Source organism: Sminthopsis crassicaudata, chromosome 3, assembly GCF_048593235.1.
Source record: "Sminthopsis crassicaudata isolate SCR6 chromosome 3, ASM4859323v1, whole genome shotgun sequence".
Taxonomy (NCBI): Eukaryota; Metazoa; Chordata; class Mammalia; order Dasyuromorphia; family Dasyuridae; genus Sminthopsis; species Sminthopsis crassicaudata.
Genome location: NC_133619.1, coordinates 403599799 through 403619799, shown reverse-complemented (window position 1 = coordinate 403619799; position 20001 = coordinate 403599799). Strand labels below are relative to the sequence as shown.

Below are 20001 nucleotides of genomic sequence, written 5' to 3'. Positions count from 1 at the left end.
TTTGGAAATATGGAATTCAAGTTGCTTATTTCTTTATAACTAGTAACTGGCAAATCATGTATGTGGCTTCTTCAATTGTTTCTTTCTAGCTGCTTTCAGTATTTTTCTTTTATCCAGAAGTTCTGTATTTTGATTACAGTGTTCCTGGGAGATTTTATTTTGGGGTTACAGAAGGTGATTGGCAGATTCCTTTAGTTTTCACTTTGTTCTCTACTTTGTATCTGTTTCCAAGACATCTAGGGAGTTTTCTTTTAAGATTCCTTAAAATATGATGTCTAAGCTTTTGTTTTGGTCATAGCATTCATGTAGTCAGATGACTCTTAAATTTTTTTTCTTCCTTTATCTTTGTGCAGGACATTGTTTTTGCAATGAAATCATGTTTTCTTTTATTATTTTCAATCTTTTGACTTTGTTTTAATATTTCTTATTGTCCCATTAAGTCATTGGTTTTTATTTGGTCCATGTTAAACTTCAGAGAGTTTGCTTCTTGGACAAGTTTTGTACCTCTTATGCTAAGTTAATTGTGTCCAAGGTTTTCTCCAATCATTCTCATTTCCACACATTTTCCCCTAGCTCTTTAATTTCATGGACTAAAACATTTTAACTCTTTATAACTCTTGCTTCATCTCTTTCAGGAATTCTAATTGAATTTATGCCTAAGCTGTTTTATTTTTAGATGTTTTGGAGTTATTGTTTTCTTTTGGGCTTTGTGTCTTGAGCATCTGCCAACAAAATAGCTTTTTTATTATAGGATTATTTTGTTGTTGTTGCTGTGGCTGTTATTATTCTTCCAATTTTCTGACTACAGATATGATATTAGGGCTAGGCTCTAGACATTGCTGTAGAGAAGGTCTGAGCTGATCCTATTGCTTCATTCTTTGGATTGGTCTTATTGCTGGCTTATTTGACTATTAGAATCTCAAGGACAGCTCACATGTGGGACTTGCAAGCTTTCAGTACTCTTAGGATGGCCTTATCCAGGATAAAGTCTGATTGCTCTCTCCCCACCCTCATCCCAACTCTGAACTTTGCAAGTTTTAGACCTGGTTTCATATTAGAACAATAGCAGACTGTTGCTGGATTCAGCTGCTGTCAGCCACCTGGGAAGCTCTGTTTTTTCAGTCTAACAGAACTAGATGTTCCCCTTTGTTTTGAGATTTTTGCCCTGGCTCCAGATTGAACTAGCAGCTGGAATGTAAGACCTCGCCCTGCTCCTGCCATTTGCTTTTGGATTTCCTCATTTCTTGGTATACTGTTCAGGCCTTGAGACCACTTTGAGTGGAGTGAGAAGACCTAGGACCCCGTGTCAGTCCTCCCTGCATCTGTAACCTGGACTGGGTAATAGAAAACAAAATTACAAGAGTGAGGGTGCCCAGTGTGAGTTTGGTCCTTTACCCAGGTCATAAATTCTCCCTGAATGCTGGAATGTTTTATGGAAGTTATGTTCTTTTCTGGGATACATCCCATTTTTGTCTTCCTACGCTGACCTGGGCTGGACAAAAAACTCACTGTGACTTTTTTTTTTTTTTTTTTTTGGATTCCCCCATCAGCATTTGGTTGAGTGAATTTTTTTAGACCTTTTTGGAGTTTTCCTGTGAAGGTCCTCACCGAATCACTTCCTGCTACTCTACTGTCAACTGTAGTTTTTTTAGTAAAAGTGATTTAGATAAACCTATAAAGATTTATAATAAAATATTATATGTAATATTATCAAAGCTTAAGATGTTTCAGTTTTGTTTAACTTATTTTTAAATCACTGATTCAATTAAAAATACCCCAAATAAAAATATGGATTAGATAAAAGAACAGACTATTATTTTCATAAAGAATTTTATTCAGTGTAATTGAATACAATACAATAAGGAAACTAAAAGTTTCTAGAAACTTCCCGGGCTGCAAAGTATTGATATACTAGCTAAATTGAACGTCCTAGCACCTTTGGCAGTACATGACTAGAGTGTTAATTCATTTGTCACATCTTATGAAGGAGGAGAGTGGAATTTCATGAGCAATGCTGCCTCATAAAAACAGCAAGAAATATTAGAGGAAAAATGTATAGGAAGCTTGATGAGAAATCTAATTAAGTGAAATTAATCTGAAAACAATGGAGCTAGGAAGTAGAAGGACAATGATAGACAAAAGGTGAAAAATAGTTTTCAAAATTTCCCTATCAAACTCTTTCTTCTAATAACAATAGTGGAACAGTCAAGGTTAGATGTTAACATTCCAGTTCTCAGTGTGCTTCAGTAGGAAGTGGAAATGGCACAAAAAGCAACAAAGACGTGAAGAAGTAGACTAGAGTACCTATACTCAGACAAAAAGATCCATCCTGAAAATGTTACTATTGTGAGAATACTAAGGAATGGGTCCTAATCATGGGCAATTATGATCTTAAAGAAAAGGCAGCTGAGAAAACGTCAGTACTGCCTAAATTCCTATAACTTAAAAAAAAAACCTTGAGAATGATCTACACATGAATTAATGCATGTATGAGAAGAAAAGAGATATTCATAAATGATATTCTATATTTTACAACTTTAAGGTCAAGAAATGATTGAAAGATTAAAAAAATATATTGTGATATCCCAATGTCCTTTTTTATACCTATTAAAAGTCATTTGATTCTTTAAAGTAGTGCCTTAAAACTTTCCCCCAACAATGTGCCTTCAATGCATATTTGAAATCACATAAGTCCTTGAAAAAATGCAGCAGAGATAAATATCCTTAATATAAAATTCTGTTAGAGCTATGCTCACCAATGGCATATGCCACTGTCATGAAGTTGTTCAGAATACAAATGGAAAAATGATTCCTTATAGATGATGATGTCCTTCAGATTAATCTATTAGTAATACAGATTACATCAAATCCAGAGACATTGCAGTATCTCCTAGATTAAATTCTCAATCACTCAAAATGATCCATGTTAGAAAAACAAAAATGCCTCTTATACAGACTATGATATATATTTGGATGAATAATACATAAATTGCTCCATCTTGGACAATCTTGGATGGATAATAAAGATTAGGGATTCTTAACCTTTTTGTGGGAAATGAACATCTTTGACAATTTGGTAGAGCCTACAGGCTTCTTCTCAAAAGAATGTCTCTGAATAAAATCAACAAAACATATATGATTTTAAAGGAAAGAAATAATGTTGAAGTGCAATTATTGAAATACTTTTAAAAAGTGAATTCATAGGCCTCAAGTTAAAAATCTCTTCTCTAGGAAGAGCTAATCCAATTCCAATTGATCAATGATGGACAGAATCAGCTACATCCAGAAAAGGAACACTGGGAAATGAGTGTAAACTGTTATTTTTACCGTCTGAATCCAATTCTTCCTGTGCAACAAGAAATTCGGTTCTACACACATATATTGTATCTAGAATATATTGTAATATATTTAACATGTATAAGACTGCCTGCCATCTAGGGGAGGGGATTAAGGGAGGAAGGGAAAAAAATCTGAACAGAAGTAAGTGCAAGGGATAATGTTGTAAAAAATTACCCATGCATATGTATTGTCAAAAAAAAACTTATAATTATAAAATAAAATAAAAATTAAATAAAAAATGTCAATCTGCAAAAAAGGTTAAAATAAATATAATAAGAAATGAAAAACAAAGCAAAACATAAAAAAAAAATCTCTTCTCTAGATGGACAATTAATAGATCCAGAATGAAAAGAAAAGAACAGAATTGCATTCAGGAAATTGTACAGTGCTTTCAATAACCCTAAAACTTTTCTCTAAAACAAAGATTCATTCTTTTTAACGTTGGTATTTTTCTAATTGATTCATATGACTCCAAATCATGGCATGCCATGGATAGAAAACTGCAGGTCATCAGAGGGCATTGCAGTGATGTGATGGATCTAAGTCAGCTGAAGAATATTCCCATCAAAAATTGCCCAATGAAAACATTCCAAAAGAGACATCAAGAGATATAAGGCTGGAAAGGGAAGCAGGCTATTTATTTAGCCCAAGATTTAGTAGCTAAAAGAAATACCTGTGATAGATAGAGGTCAAGTGACTTGCCCATTGTCACTGAATTAGTCAATATCAGAGGTCAAATTAAAGCCCTGGTTTTCAAGACTTCAAACCTAGTCCTCTATCTGTAATGATGCTCTTACATGAAAGATGGCTGGAAGAATGTAGAGAAGTGAGAGACAGAGTGCAGTAGAGAACAGTTAGTAGTCCAGTTTGGGAAGAACAAAGAATAAGTAAAAGATAGCAATGTTAAGGAAGGCATAAAAGGTAAGTTGGAGATAGATTTTTAAAGGGCCTTAAATGCATTTGCTGAATTTTTTAATGTTGAAATGCCAATGATTTCTATTGGTACCCATGCAGTGGCATAGAGAAATTAATTCTTAATTTGGGATCTGTGAACTTGTTATTTACCTTTTTGGATAGCAATATATTTACTTAATAACTGGATTCAATATAATTTATTTCTTCTATAGATCTATGCATTTTATGTGTTTAAAAATGTTTGGAGGCCTTCCTTAATTTCACCAAATAGTCAAAAGAGCTCATGACTCAGAAAAGGTTAAGATTCCATGTTGAGAAGAAGACTCCCTCAGAAAACTGAATGAACCTTTCCACAGAGATTTATGAAAGGACATGTAGAGGTTAAGAAAGTATGACTAGATTTTGATCTGTCTCATTGTAAAAAGGATTCACATTTATGAGACTGAAAAATCCAATGATATTTCCATTTAAAAGTTGTATAAAGGCCTTAATATCTGCTAAGTCAGAGAGCATATCAAAGAGAATGAGCAGGAAAGTGAAAGACTTGAGTCCATGTCACATGAGAGGATCAGTGGAAGAGATAGTTTTTCTGGAGAAAAAAAAAAGACTCAGGGGAAAACAGAGGTACCATCTTCAAGTATTTGAAGGGTAGTCATATACAAGAGTGATGAGAATTTTGCAAGGAGGCTAATTAAGGCTGCATGTTGGGAGAGACTTCCAACAAAGAGAGCTAGCAGTAGGTGGTACAGTGAGTAGAAAACCAGGCCTATAGTCAGAAAGATCCAAGCTCAATCTGCCCTCAGATACTTAATAACTGGGACAGTCACTTAACCTCTGTTTGCTTCAGTTTCCTCCTCTGTAAAGTGGGAATGATAATGGGGTCTACTTCCAGAGTTGTTGTGAGGCTCCAATTGCAGACAGTAATTGCAAAGTGTTTAGCCTAGTACCTGGTACATAGTAAACACGATATAAATGTTAGCTATTAAAATGGAATGAGCTGCCTCAGGAAGTAGTAGTTGTCCCTTTATGGAAGTGTACAGACAGAGCATGGATGACCACTTGTCAAGAATGTCATACCAGGGATTTTTTTTTTTGAGTATGGGTTGGACTAGTGGTTGCTAAAGTCCTTTCCAAATCTAAAATCCTGTGAGTCTGTGATCCAAGTTAATATGTGACTGAAAAAGAAGGTCAGCTAGTCATGCAGCAAGAGAAAGAAAGCCCTAGTGGTATCTGCCAAACAGTAAGAAACCTTCAGTACATTGGGTATATATCCTCTTTATAAAGAATTATTGAAATGTCTGGAGAAGAATCTTACAAAAGCCAGGGATGGATTACTTAACTACTATTTACTGTGTGACTTTGAATGAATCACTTAACTACTCTTTTTTCCTATGTCAAAAATAAAGGGTTGGAGCAGACTCTGAACAACCCTATGAGCTGTAAAAATAAGATCCTTTGACTCTCTAGTTGGGAACTTGCCCTAGTGGAGAAAGAACTCATAGGGATGAGGTCATAAATCCACTGACATTATATATATATATATATATATATATATATATATATATATATATATATATATATATATATATATATATATATATAAGAGCTGTCAGAATATGTGGATATATATATATATATATATATATATATATATATATATATATATAAGAGCTGTCAGAATATGTGGCCTTCATTTATTTTCTTTCATTATTCTCTATCAGACATTCCAGGTGCCTGACAGAGAGGAGAGAACATGACTTGAAATTGCCATTAGTGTTCTAATTTAGAATTACACGTTTTTCATTGTGGGTAATAAACTAGATGATATATGGGAAGAATGGAATACATGTTCATACGCAGAGTTAACACTATTGTTTTGTTTTGTTTTTTTCTCATTCAGGTAACTTGTGCCGTTGCACTGGATATCGGCCCATAGTGGATGCTTGCAAGACTTTTTGTAAAGTAAGAAGGGATTAAAATCCTTTTATTTTATTTTTGCCAGTGAATTAAGATGCAGGAGTCAGGGTAGAGATGGCAGGGTAAAGGATTTGGAGATATAGCTAGATGCATTATTATTATCCAATGGAAAAATAGAGATCTCATTGTATTGCTATAAGTCACAACCCTTCTGAGTTTAATTTTGTGATGAATAAAATTGCAATAATAATATTTGCACTATCCACCTTACAAATGGGGGCTATGATGGCCAAATTATATATGTGTGTGTGTGTATATATATATATATATATATATATATATGTATAAAAATACATATCGACCTGCTTATTGATTTGTAAACCTTAAAATGTTATAGCAATATAAGTTGTTAAAGTTGTCATTATTAATATGATATTGCTTGTCTTACTTGGGACATTGTTAACCAGCTTTAATGGAAGCACTTAATTCTGTTTAAATGGTTACAGCTTTATTTTTGGTTCCTTGCCTAGATCCCTTAATATTATTATTTTTTGATTGCTATATAATGAAAATTTATTTAAATTCTTTAGATAATATAGTTATTTTTTCAGGTTGTGTCTTGTGCCCCTGCTTTTGATTCAAATCCCTTGTATAGGAATGTTTTATAAATTAATCAGTCAATAAATATTAAACACCTATAATTGGGGACACAAATAACAAATGTGAGAAAGCTTCTTCCTGCAGGAATTTACATTTTATTGTTTTTTTCTCCCAATGGTATCTCATTTTCCAGGTATTCAAGTTCAAAATTCAACCCCTCACTTTCCTCCATCCCCAAAGAGTTTCTAATCAGATGCCAAATCTTATATTTTTATCTTCACATCTCTTGTACCTATCTCCATCTTTCCACTCACAAGACCACTATCTATGTTTTCATCCTCTCTTGCCTGGACTATAGCAATAGCATTCTAGTAAGTATTGTGTTCTCATATTATGTTCTCTTTCCAATGCATCCTCTGAACTGCTGCCAAATAGATATTCCTAAAATAGAAGTCCAGGGGTGTTCTGGAGCAATTTACATTGACCTAAGCAAATTTGATTGTTCCAACATGAACATTTTATATCTCAGAAATCAGAAATCAGCAAAACAATAAAAAAATTGTTTTGTTGAATATTTAGTCTTAAGAAAATGAGGAGGAAAATACAAAAAAAAAAAAGCAGATAAAGCTCAAATGAATGTGTATGCATTTCTTTTCTCAGAGAACTAGTTGTTAAATATTCACTATTCTTCATAAAATACTCTCTTTCCTATTTTCATGTGCATAGAATATATGTGCATAGGCACAGATTGTTTACTTTTAATATATCCTTTTTAATCTCTCAATTATTTCTTGTCTTTTTTATATCTCAGCACAGTTGTCACCTTTTATATGAAGCTTTTCATCATTGTCCCAGAATGCCAGTTGTCTTTTCCTGTTACCTTTTATTCACTTTATATATTTTTAAATACACTCATGAGTATAAATATTATACACATACTATGCATACATTATATGCATATATTGTATACACTTATTTATTTGCAAATTTTTCTTTCCTCTTCATCACTGTTTATACACAACTCCTTCAAGAATCAAGACAGTGTCAGTTCTTTCAGGTCAAGAATGATTTCATTTTAAAAATTTGCACCACAGGTGCCTATCATCAGTGCCTTGCCACATAGTAGTATATTGTTGTTTGTTCTTTGTTCTTGAAGAGCACCATGACATAAGGGAGCTGATGCCATGACATGCAAGTGAATTGGATTTAAATGAGGGAAGCTGTGCAAGGTCACTTGCTTCACCTTCCCTTCCAGAGCCACCTGGGTCCAGCCATCAGCTAGAGATTAGGATGATTGGGGATGGCCCTGGATACAGTGAATGACCTTGGCCTCTTTTTTTTTTTAAAATAACAAATATTTGTTGATTTATTATTTGGGGGCTACAATAAACTCGCATATTATTAAGTACAGGATTTATACCAAAAAAGAATCATACTATTTGAAGAGGGTGGGGTAAGAAATTTACAACTAGGGGAAATAATTAAGGTTTCTTAAAGGAAGTGATATTTGAACCAAACCTTTCAGGGAGCTAGTTGTTCCAGGAAGAGAAGATAAGGAAGGAGACAGCCTATGCAATGCTTCAGAGGTGGGTGATTGAATGGCAAGTGTCAGGGAGGGTAAACAGAAGGCTGGATTTGTAGCAAGAAGTTGGAAAAGGCTTAGAGAAATCTCTTCCAAATTCTGGTCAAAGATTACTGGTTTAAGAAAAATTAATTGTGCTCCTTGAGGACTTTAATCTTATTTTAGATCACTCTATTTAATATATAACATTTCTTATGCTCTCTTGGCCTTGAAAATGTAAATGCTGAGCAATTTTAAAACTAAGACTTTGTTACTTTTACATAACACAATTCTTGAATTCTTGTGTATTGAATGGCCAAACAAAAACAAAAAAACCTCCCTCAGGCCATAATTTGGTCCTAATAGAAAAACCATGTGTTCATTTGGCTTCTAAATATTTATTTTTCTGAGATCAGGATCAGTAATAGACTTAATAGAAAACTCCTGCTTTAAAGAGAAGATTGAGAAATTAAGGTTCATGCAAAGAATATGTCAGAGATGGAATATGAACCCAGGCTTGCTGATTCCTAGTCCAATTCTCATTCCACATGTCTTTCCACTAATATTAAATGATTATTTCAAATTTGAATAATTAAAAAAACCTAGCATTTGTATGTCAAATAGTATGCATAATCTGTAGGCTTACATATCAGAAAATGCATAAAAGGGATAAGATATATTTCTCTCCTCAATTAGAATCAGAAACACTGATACTTTTGGGGGATAGGCTTGGGATGGGATCTGTGATCTAGAAGGAGTATCACTAATTCAACAATTAAGTTTTGACTAATAACTTAGCCTAGAGACTAAAAAATTGACCTAGGGAACTGAAAAGTTACATGACTTGCCCATGATCAAAAAGCTCATTTGTGTCCAAAGCAGACCCACTATCTCACTACACTGTACAGCCTCTCACTTCAGTACATTACACTTTATAAATGTAATAAGGAAGTTTCTAGTTATTAGTCACATAATTCTTTTCCTTTAAGGATTCTGGTGATAAGCATTAACTTCATTCTTTCTTTTTTTTTTTCCCCCCCTAGGCTACCAATTGTTGTCAAGGTAAGGAAAATGGCATCTGTTGCTCTGATCAAGAAGAAAGTGAATTGCTAGATTCTGAGCAAGAAAATATGGTAATTTAAGTTAAAGCTTCTGGAATTGCCTTACATGTAGGTAGAGGAATGAGTATTTATTTGGTATAATTTGAGAGACCCAAGAAGGTTCCTTAACCCAATAATATCAATCCCTCCTTTTTATAGGAGCATTGCTTTTGGCTAAAGGACTGTTTCTTGTTGAAATGCAAATCTCCTTGGTTCGAGAAATAGAATATCTGTATTAACTGTTAATGTGTCTTATTTTTTCTTCTTCCTTCACTTTAAAACTATTAGCCCTTATTTAGAAAAGGTGCAAAGACAACTTTTGCCTTGTCCACGGCTTTCCATTCAATCAAAACGCTATAAAAGTATTCCCTTGATTCTGCATTTAATTCTTAATTCATAAGCAGTCAAGCTTGTTTTATGGAATTATCTACAAACTGAATCAAAAAAGTGCTTTACTTCCTTACTTCTTTCAGTGTCAAGGGGGGACTCAAGTCAGTTAATTTTCTTTCAAGAACTATAATCACTTTCTTCCCTTTAAATAGACTTCTCTCAAGTATCCCATAGACAATTTTTTGACCTTTTAGATTTCATTTGAGGCTAATAATTTTTAAAGGATATCCAAAAAAGCTTTTTTACTTCTCTAGGTTTCTCAACAATGGAAAATGTGAGCCTGAGACCTCTGGTTCAACCCTGGATACAAACTTTACCTGAAAAAGTCAAATCACAAATCTTGCTATTCATTATAATTCTTTGAAACATATTGCATAAATTCATTACTATACATAGGACAAGTGAAAATATTATGGCCTCAGAGTTTATAGTCTAAAGGAGACAAAATAGCAAAGTAACTCTTGTAAGATTCCATCACTAACTTTTCTTTTTCCTATTTAGCTTTTCATTTTCTTTTTGTGGTGGTTCTCACTTATTTTCCCATGCAAAGGGGATGGAATGGGGAAAGGATAGCAGACATGATTAGAAAAAGAGAGCAGAGGATTAGAAGTAATTTAATTCAATTCAGCAAATAGTTGTACAAATCATCATGTGCAAAATTAGGACGATTAGGATTCCCAAAATAAAAGGGAAGAGGTACAGAGTAATTATCCATCCCTTAAACCCATGCTATTTGTTTTGTTACTGATCTTCTAGCTGACCCTACATACTCACATCTAGAGATAAAGAGGTGACCCAAAATTTTGGCATTAGTATTGAGCTTATGAGGTTTATTTATCATTCTTTATTTATAACCAACTAAAGTATTAAAAGTAATCGCTGGGATTTTTTTTTAAGACATGTGAAAAACTCTTTCAAGAAGAGGAGTTTCTGCCATTGGATTCAACCCAAGAATTTATTTTTCCCCCTGAACTAATGGTAAGTCAAGCATAGTTCTTACCATGCTGTTCATGATAAGGTGTCATGCTGTTGAAACAATGGGTAAGTTTCTAGACTCTTTCTTGGAGAAGAATAATATCCAGCCAACATTCTGGTTCATTTTGCAAGGAGAAGGAGAGAGTGGAAAATTAGGCAATTCCTGGGTTACTGTCAATGGAAAATGTAATGAGATTATGTCACCCAATTTATAAGCAACCACAATTCTAATTTATCTATGTTTCCTATTTCCACTTTTATATCCTAAATAGGATTATTTTTCAGAAATGATTACCCTATTTATATACACATGTCATGCTATGGGAAACATTTTTTCCCCCAAGAAATATACTCATTGAAAAGACTACTATTTGGCACTATGTAGGAATATTCTCTTGAAATAGGAAAAAAAATCTTGCTATGCTTTTAGCCTATTACAAATTACTTTCATAACTCCTTCAAAGATGGTTACTAGTCTAAGAGTAGAGTGAAAATACAGAGGCAAGATATGTAAATCACAAGATGATATTGAAGTTATATATTGTTTTTCTACCAGTTGATGGCTGAGAAACAAACTAAAACTACAAGGGTTTTCCATGGGAAGCGAGTAACTTGGATTTCTCCTGAAACACTAAGAGACCTTCTGGAAGTGAAAGCCAAATATCCAGATGCACCAATTGTCATGGGAAACACCACTGTGGGTATGTAGAAGCCAGGGAACTTGCTTCATGTGAACATGGTTAATATTTCTGAACAATCTCATATATATAATATGCTTTTAAAGGAAGCAATGGAACTATTTATGTTTTGGTCATTTATCAATTGTTATTATGATTTCAAGATTATAAAAACATCCACTTTAGTTTTTTTAAGTCTTATTCTTATTTTTGTACCTTTTTAGGACCTGATATGAAATTCAAAGGAATTTTTCACTCAGTTATCATTTCTCCTGATGGAATTGCAGAACTCAATGCTGTAAATTACAAAGACAATGGTGAGTTCTTAGAATCGTTGCTTACTGGCTTATGATGTATTGGCTACATGATTTACTCTGCCTAATGGGAAAGTAAAAGTAATAACTCTTCCTAATTATTATTATGTACAAAAAGAAGATGATAGTTGAGTCTTACTCTTCTTTAAAACACCAAAAATAACTATTGATTCCTTTTGTTTTTACACATCATTTCTCTTTTTTTTCTATTCAATAGAATTTTATTTTTCTAATTACACATAAAGATAGCTTTCAACATTCACTTTTGTAAGACTTTGAGTTCCAAATTTTCTTTTCTCCTTTCCTTTCCCTTCCCTAAGATTTGATATAGGTTATACACATACAATCATTTTAAACACATTTCCACATTATTTATGTTGTGAAAGAAAAATCAGAACAAAGGGAAAAACCAAAAGAAAGAAAAAACAAACAAATTTTAAAAGCATTAAAAAAAACTATGCTTTGATCTGCATTCAGTCTCCACAATTCTCTCTCTGAATGTAGATGGAGCTTCTCATCCTAAGTCTATGGGAATTGTCTTGGATCAATGTATTGCTGAGAGGAGCTAAGTTTATCATAGTTAACGATATGATGATCATCATATAACCTTGCTGTTACTGTATACAATGTTCTCTTGGTTCTAAACTCATTTCACTCAGCGTCAGTTCATTTAAGTCTTTCCAGGTTTTTCTGAAATCAGCCTTATATGTTATTTTTCAGTTATATCAGTATGCCCCAATCAAACCAAGATTTTTAACAAAGAAATTTAAACAAAATAGTCTGACACAGACAGCCTTAGAGAACATTTGCCAACAAGGAGTACTATCTGTGCAATATAAAAAGAAAATAACACTAAAAGTCAACTAAACTACAATTAATTGTAATGACTAACATTGGGTTTAGAAAAGAGCTGATGAAACACTCTTTCCTCCTCTTAGTGAAGAGGTAGGGACTATTTAGTGCAGCATGTTTTCCCATGTTTCTATAAATTTTATGTATTTCTCATTTTCTCTAAGGCAAAACATTCATCCATGTAACTTTTTTCAACTGTATTCCAGTTGCTAGATATTCACTCTATATCTAATTTTTTGTTTTTATTTTTTGCTATCATAAAAAGTGCTGCTAACAATTCAAAGCATTCTTTCTGACTCATTTTCTTTGGGCTCAATAATGGAATTACAAGGTTTTTGTGTAGTCACTTTTCTCCTTGCCATCCTCCTCTTTTTAGAGATTGAGACTAATTTTGAAACTAAGTTATCCTCTATTATTGAATAGTCAGCTTTTGATTAAGGAAATCTTAACTATAACTAAGCAATATCAACTAGCTCAGGCAGCTTAGTAGGTAGTGTTAGATAAATCTGCCAGTCTGCAAAATGTTAATTGTCCTTTTAATTTTCATTGAGTTACCTCAACTACTGCATATCAATAAACACCATAATAGTGTTTCAGTTTTTCAGATCCAAAGCTTTAAATTGTAGTGTGTTTCTGTGATAAGGATAGGTGATTAACATTGCATATATCTTATTGATTTGAAATATCTTGATTTCAGGGCTGACAATAGGTGCTGGTTGTAGCCTAGCCCAGCTGAAAGATATCCTGACTAATATGGTCTTGGAGCTTCCAATAGAGAAGACTCAGACATACCGGGCTCTCTTAAAGCATCTGAGAACTCTGGCAGGATCGCAGATCAGGAATGTGGCAGTAGGTATTCTTCCACACTAATCTTCAGCTGTTAGCACTACATGACACATGTTCAATTTGATCAAGAAAAGATATTATAGATCCTAGTAGGGTTAATCTAGGTTCAGGATTCACATTCAGCAGGCACAGACTTAAGGGAGGTGGGTGCAAGTTTACTACTGCTGAGAACCTTGATTCAAAGAAGTCATAAGGGAAGAGGAAACAAAAATATAAAGTAATACACAATTAACACAGTGGCTGCAATAGCAATAAAGACAATATAACCAACAAATAAGCAACATACAACATACATCATTACTGCTCCAAGGAAGCACTAACATCTGAATTTCATGGTTGGGAAAATCCCTAGTCACAGCCATTTAGAGTCTCAGAGAGGGGAAGTTTCCAGGCAAAGTGTACAGTCCATCCTGGGTGAGATTCTCCAAGTCTCTTTCCCACTAAGGGGCTTTTATAGACTGAGATCAAAGAAAGCACTGTGCTGAGTATTTTCATTTGGTATGTGACTCATGAGATGAAGCAGCCTTCCAGGTGCAGGGTGCTCCATCTCAAGGGACCTACTAAGGACAATATCTGTTCATTCCTTTAGGATGATTGCATTTGCTCAGGGAATCCTGAGTTTCCAAGGTTTCTAAGGCAAACAGCAATAAAGGAAACTTATTAATCAATGCTCAAGGAGGATGGCCTTTTCTTCTTATATTTCCTGGCATTTCATCGGATACCTGCAAGCATGTTCTCAGCAAAAAATCATACAAATGGCCGAGACTCACTAGAATTCCCTACTCACCAGGGTTCTTTACAATCCCCAAACTTTGAACTTTTTTCATTTGTATTTTAAAGTATGTATTACTAATGGAATACAGAAATCAATTTTTGTTTTCTTTACAAAGTCTTTAGGAGGCAATATCATCAGTAGACATTCAACATCAGATCTGAATCCCCTTCTGGCTGTGGGTAACTGTACCCTTAATCTGGCTTCAAAAGGTAAGTTATTAGAAGGGTACAGAAGGTGTCAGAGGCAGAGCCCTGATAAATCAAACTGATAGAACAGAAAAGGACTTCAAATGATTGTTTAGCCTAGTTCCACTTCCTGCTTTCAAGTATAATTGTATCTAAATTATCACAAAAGTTGAACATTTTTGTGTCAAGGACCCCTTTGTCAATTTGATCTCTTGAACTCGTTAATGTTTTTAAATGCATAAAATAAAATATATAGGTTTATAGAGAAAAATACTTATATTGAAATGCAGTTATAAAAATATATATAAAAAAGAAACCATGTTTATGGACCCCAGGATAAAGACCTCTGATCTAAATGAAAAAATCTGAAATAATCCTTATCTCACAGGTCCTAAATAGGTGTGTTTGTATTCTACTGCCTAAATTGGTGCAATTTATTTTTTCCTTTTAGGTACAGGGGATGGAGAACTGGTCTCAAAGTTGAAATTGTGACATATACTATATGCCTAGGAACTGACTTCAGAGCCAGAACTCTGACTCATACCAGTTATATGACAATATATGACCTTTCCATATTCTAGGCAAAGAAGGTTCTGCTCTGTATTATTAAAAAAAATCTGCATCTAGTTTACCTAAATGAAATTAGAGTAGTAATCTTATCAAAAGAATATCAATGAAATCTAAGATCTAGTATCTGTGACCATAGCATGGATCAGTAGAAAGTGGCTAGCATATGATAAATGTGGATATTTATTTGCTGATTTATTGGTCAATAGAATGTTAGTTCGAAGTCAGATTCCCTGGGTTCAAATTCTGACTGTAACACTTAATAAGATTTTTTTAGGCAAATTATTCACTAAATTTTAGTTTTTCATTTGTAAAATGAAGAGATTTGGATTTGGATTAAATAGCCTATAATTAATTCCTTTTTAGCTATAAATTTATGATCTTAGGATCTTTTACCAAGACTTCTCTTCACTAAGCTAAATATCTCCAAATTATTTAATTGTTCTTCATATGTCATGCTTCTGACTACCATTCTGAGTGGCCTCCTCCTAGTGTCCCTCTTGAAATATGATACCCAGTTCTTAACACAGTTCTCTAAAGCAATGATATCAGCTTTGAATTGATTTTGAAAACCACAGATTTCATTAAACATTTCCTTGTTATTTTGGGAATTTTTGAATTTGACATCTACTGTAGAACAAGGCTATGACAAGGTGGCTCAAATTAAGTCTCATATTAAATTTTGTGATAGCTTTCTGTTAGGATTACTAAGTGAGAACTGAGGTTGTCTGGATAGTTACAAGGTGAGAACTCAGGTTGACTTGATAAGAGGGGGCAAGCTCATTGGCTGAGGTGGTTCTTCCCAGAAGCCCTTGCATTATCCCACGCCCATTCTCTGGGAGAATAAAAGAGAGGACAGCACTGGGCGCAGAGCAGATCGGCCTGGAGAAGGATAAGAGCTGGAGGAGATTCAGAGCCACGATTCAAGAAGAAAGACTCTGCATTGCATCAGGCTTGACGGGGCTCTCTGCAGGAAGGGAAGTCACTTCTAAGGACAAGAGTTAACAGCAACTGCCTGGAGACAACGGTTCACTACAGGAAGAAGAATCTGTCGGAGAGATTTGAGTAGTAGACACAGCAGATCTCTTCCCAGAGAGCGATCTGGCAGCTTCTGGAGACGACAGCACGCAACAGCTTTCCAAATATCTGTTTTTCCTGCATGATAGTATTTTTTAAAAATTGAATCCAAGAACTTCAAGGAGAGAAACTAATATCATTAATGAGGATTATGAAACATTTGACTGGAGCTAAAAATATAAGCATAAGAATCAACAGACTAATTGAAATGTTAAAATATGTTGTTTAATACATTTCTAGGTGATTGAGGATAAAAGATGATGAGGAAAGACTGTATTCTCAGGAGTGGAATTAGAAAATTTCTTAGCTGTTGGGCTCTCTTATGGGTGCTAGCCCCACTGTAGCCCGCCAAAAGAAATTTCATATATAATTAGATAATGATCATATATGTTTATTTGTATGTTAACAAAGAAGAGGAAAATCAAAAAGTTTTTTTAATTATTAGCTGTATCTCAGAATAAAACTTTTCTCCTTTATCCCCTCCTCAAAACAATTAATGTTTTCCTTTGATGCAGTAGGTGACAAAGTGCAGATTTGGAATGAGGAAGACAAAAGTTCAAATGTAACCTCAGACTCTTACTAACTTTGTGATTTTGAGTAAGTCATTTAACCTCTGTCCGCTTCATTGGTCCTCACCTGTAAAATGGAAATAATAATAGCACTAATCTTGCAAAGTTGTTGCGAGGATAAAATGAAGTAATATTTGTAAAAGTCTTTCTAAAACTTGACACTACAGTAATACTGGATATTATTGTTATTCTTTATGTTATTTGGTTGCATGAGGTCCATCATTTATCAGAATCTGATCATGTGAAAGACAGAACAAGAGAGCTTCCTCAGGCTCAGGAGGACCTGAGTACAAGGACCCCTCTGGTACACACTGATTGTGTGATCTTGCACAAATTACTTTATCTTTCAGTGCTCATAGGAAATTTCTAAGTTTCAGAGAAGGTGCCCCTCTACATTGATAGTAACAATTCCTCTCCATAACCTCTCTATTCCAACAAAATCACAGGTTTATCCAGAAAGAAAATAAAAAGGAAAAAGCCAAAATAGAATTATGAAAATTGCCTTTCCCCCTCCCCCCCCCCGATGGAAAACGACAAATTCCTTTAAATGACCAATTTCTTATGAGGGCACGGATAGCTGATCTCAAGCCAGAAGAAATCTTGGTCTCAGTGAACATCCCCTATTCTAGGAAGGTAAGCAACTAATTGGTTTTATCAAAGAGCCTAATATGAACAACTTAATAATTTATCAGACCTAATTTTGAGGGGAAAAATATAAGTTTCCTGTAATCATAGGTTCAATCTCAGAAAACATTTCATTACAAATAACTTATGGGAAGTTTAGACATTTCAGTTACCTTATATTCACATTGCACATTGTATCATCTGCTCCCATGTTCCTTTTCTTCTTTCTTTGTATTCTCCCTTTGTTTCTCTCCCACTCTTTAAAATAGAAAATTGCCTCTTTTTTATTGAGGCTTTCCTCTATTTGGCTCTTACCCTATATTTTTCCCCCTTTAAATAAAGTTTGAATATACTTACCTTTTCCTGTTCTGGGGGGTTAGAAAAAGGCATAGAAAATGTTTCTATTAAAAAGCAATGTTTCCCTACTGAGCATTTTCATTGGCCACTCTTCTTCCCTATCTGACTCTTAGTCCCCTCTAATTCTCAGCTAATATCCCATCTTCTGCTTAGAAGCCTTTCCTAGTAGTCCTTTCTCTTAGAACCTTCTCTTTGGGATTAGCTCCACTTGGTCCTGTATATATCTAATTTGCACACCACAGTTTACAATTTATCTCCCCCCATTAGTAGATAAGTTTCTTGAAAGCAGAGATATTTATTTGCCTTTCTTTGTAGGTACACTAATGCCTGCCCTATACTCCGTGCTTAACAAATTCTTGTTGATTTGACTTGTCCTTGTTGATTTTCTGTCCTCACAATAAAACTTGGTTCTTTTTATAATAGCAATGGTGTTTGGCAGGCCCACATTGACCCATCTGAGGCAGCTAAGTGGTGCATTTGTTAGAGAGGCCTGAGACAGGAAGACCCCAGTGTAAATCTAGCCTCAGACTACCTATGAAACACTGGGCAAACCACTTTAACCTCTCTCTTAGTTTCTTCAACTATAAAATGAGCACTTATATGAAAATCAAATGAGATAATTTATAAAGTAGTCACTATATTGGATGATACATAGTAGATGCTTAATGAATATTTGCTCCCTAGTTCCTTTCTTCCCCACCTGGACACAGGAAAGGCTAAGATATATCAGTGTAGGGAGGCAGGGAAAAGAAATTGAGGTAAGTGGGAAATGGGAGGTGGAAAAGTGCCATATTGACATATCTTGATATTTATATTTCTGAAAAATCACTTAGAAGTGAGATTATTCAATAATAATTATATTGAAATGGGGAATGTTGTTGAATAGAGATGAGATGTTTTGCATGGGTAGCTAATTATTGGCAAAACTTAGAACCTAGAATTAGCATAGACCTAGAATCCAAGTCTTCTGGTTTCACTTTTCATTGTACCATTTTATATTCTATATCTTCTGTGAAAAATGGCTATCTAAAGGAAATTTCTGTTGATTTTTTTTTTCATTGAAGAACTCTTTTACAAAATGAATAAATACCCTTTAATTTCTGTATCTCTGTCTGTGTCTCTGTCTCTCAGCCTCTCTCTGTCTCTCTCCCTCCCTCCCTCTCTCCTTCCCTTCCTCTCTCCCTCTCTCTCACCAATTTTTGATTTAAAAAACTTTGCATATTTTTCTGAAAGTGAAACATGGTTTTAAAATTTTTTTTAATTAAACTCTATTAACCAGCTTAATGACTAGTCATTCAGCAAAATCACATGCCTGTGTGCACTCAATGTATGCACATATTCTTAGCTACTGGGTAACCCTCAATTTTAATATTTTTATTTGCTTAATTTTTGTCCTTAGTGGGAATTTGTCTCAGCCTTTCGACAAGCTCCACGTCAGCAAAATGCCCTGGCAATTGTTAATTCTGGAATGAGAGTTCTTTTTGAAGAAGACACAAACATCATTAGAGACATTTGCATTTTCTATGGAGGCATTGGTACCACCACTGTTTGTGCTAAGAAAATTGGCCAGAATCTCATAGGAAGGTACGACTTGAGATCTATAGATTTAGAATGACAGGACATTTGTAATTTATTGTTATATAGAATCCTTTATTGCTTCAAAATTCTTACTGCTGTGACTTCTTCTCCCACAAACACTGATTGCAGCCCCTCCATTGTCAAACAATGTTAGGGAGCTACTAGGGCCAAGTTCCTGCTAAGGACTTACTTCACATTAGGCTGGTCTTTGGACAACAGAAATGGTGCATTAGTTGGTTCTCTCTTCAATTCCCTCCAACTTTGTAGAACCTGCAAGAGCTGACACTTTGATATCTTGCTGTTAAAAACCTTCTGAAATATTAGAGTTGATTTGATATAATATAACATTCATTCATGCATTCATTCATTGTTCAGTTAAGACCTAAAAGTCATCAGTGTAGGGGACTGCTGATGTTTCTATCAATCACTCCACAAACACTTATTAAGGATCTAACACATGCCAGATACTGTACTAGATTCCATGGATAATAGAGACAAATATGAAATGGTTCCTGCTCTTAAAGAGCTTATATTACAGGAAATGTTGTAAATCTGCAAGTTTCCTAGGATACTAAGAAGTTAAATGCTTTATCCATGATCATATAGCTGGAACAGTATTTGAACCCAAGTCTTCCTTTCATCAAAGCTATAATTTCTCTGTTATTTCCAAGAAACATATACATGGGATTTATACTAAATTATATGGAATCAGTTAAGGTTTCATTGTTACATATGGATGATATTGCCTTAGCAAAGTTCAAAATAATAAGAGATATCAGCATA

The 20001-nt window shown here is 34.2% G+C and overlaps 1 protein-coding gene across 2 annotated transcripts in view; it reads left to right on the top strand.

Annotated features, from left to right (window-relative positions):
• AOX1 (aldehyde oxidase 1) overlaps nt 1-20001 on the top strand; it is an 85014-nt gene that overhangs the window by 14499 nt on the left and 50514 nt on the right. For both annotated transcript variants that reach the window (XM_074302740.1, XM_074302741.1), the window contains exons 6-14: nt 6155-6216; nt 9376-9465; nt 10720-10800; nt 11354-11498; nt 11699-11791; nt 13338-13489; nt 14377-14470; nt 17183-17292; nt 19040-19224. In XM_074302740.1, coding sequence (XP_074158841.1) covers nt 6155-6216; nt 9376-9465; nt 10720-10800; nt 11354-11498; nt 11699-11791; nt 13338-13489; nt 14377-14470; nt 17183-17292; nt 19040-19224 — 1012 coding nt within the window. The remainder of the gene's footprint in view (nt 1-6154; nt 6217-9375; nt 9466-10719; nt 10801-11353; nt 11499-11698; nt 11792-13337; nt 13490-14376; nt 14471-17182; nt 17293-19039; nt 19225-20001) is intronic.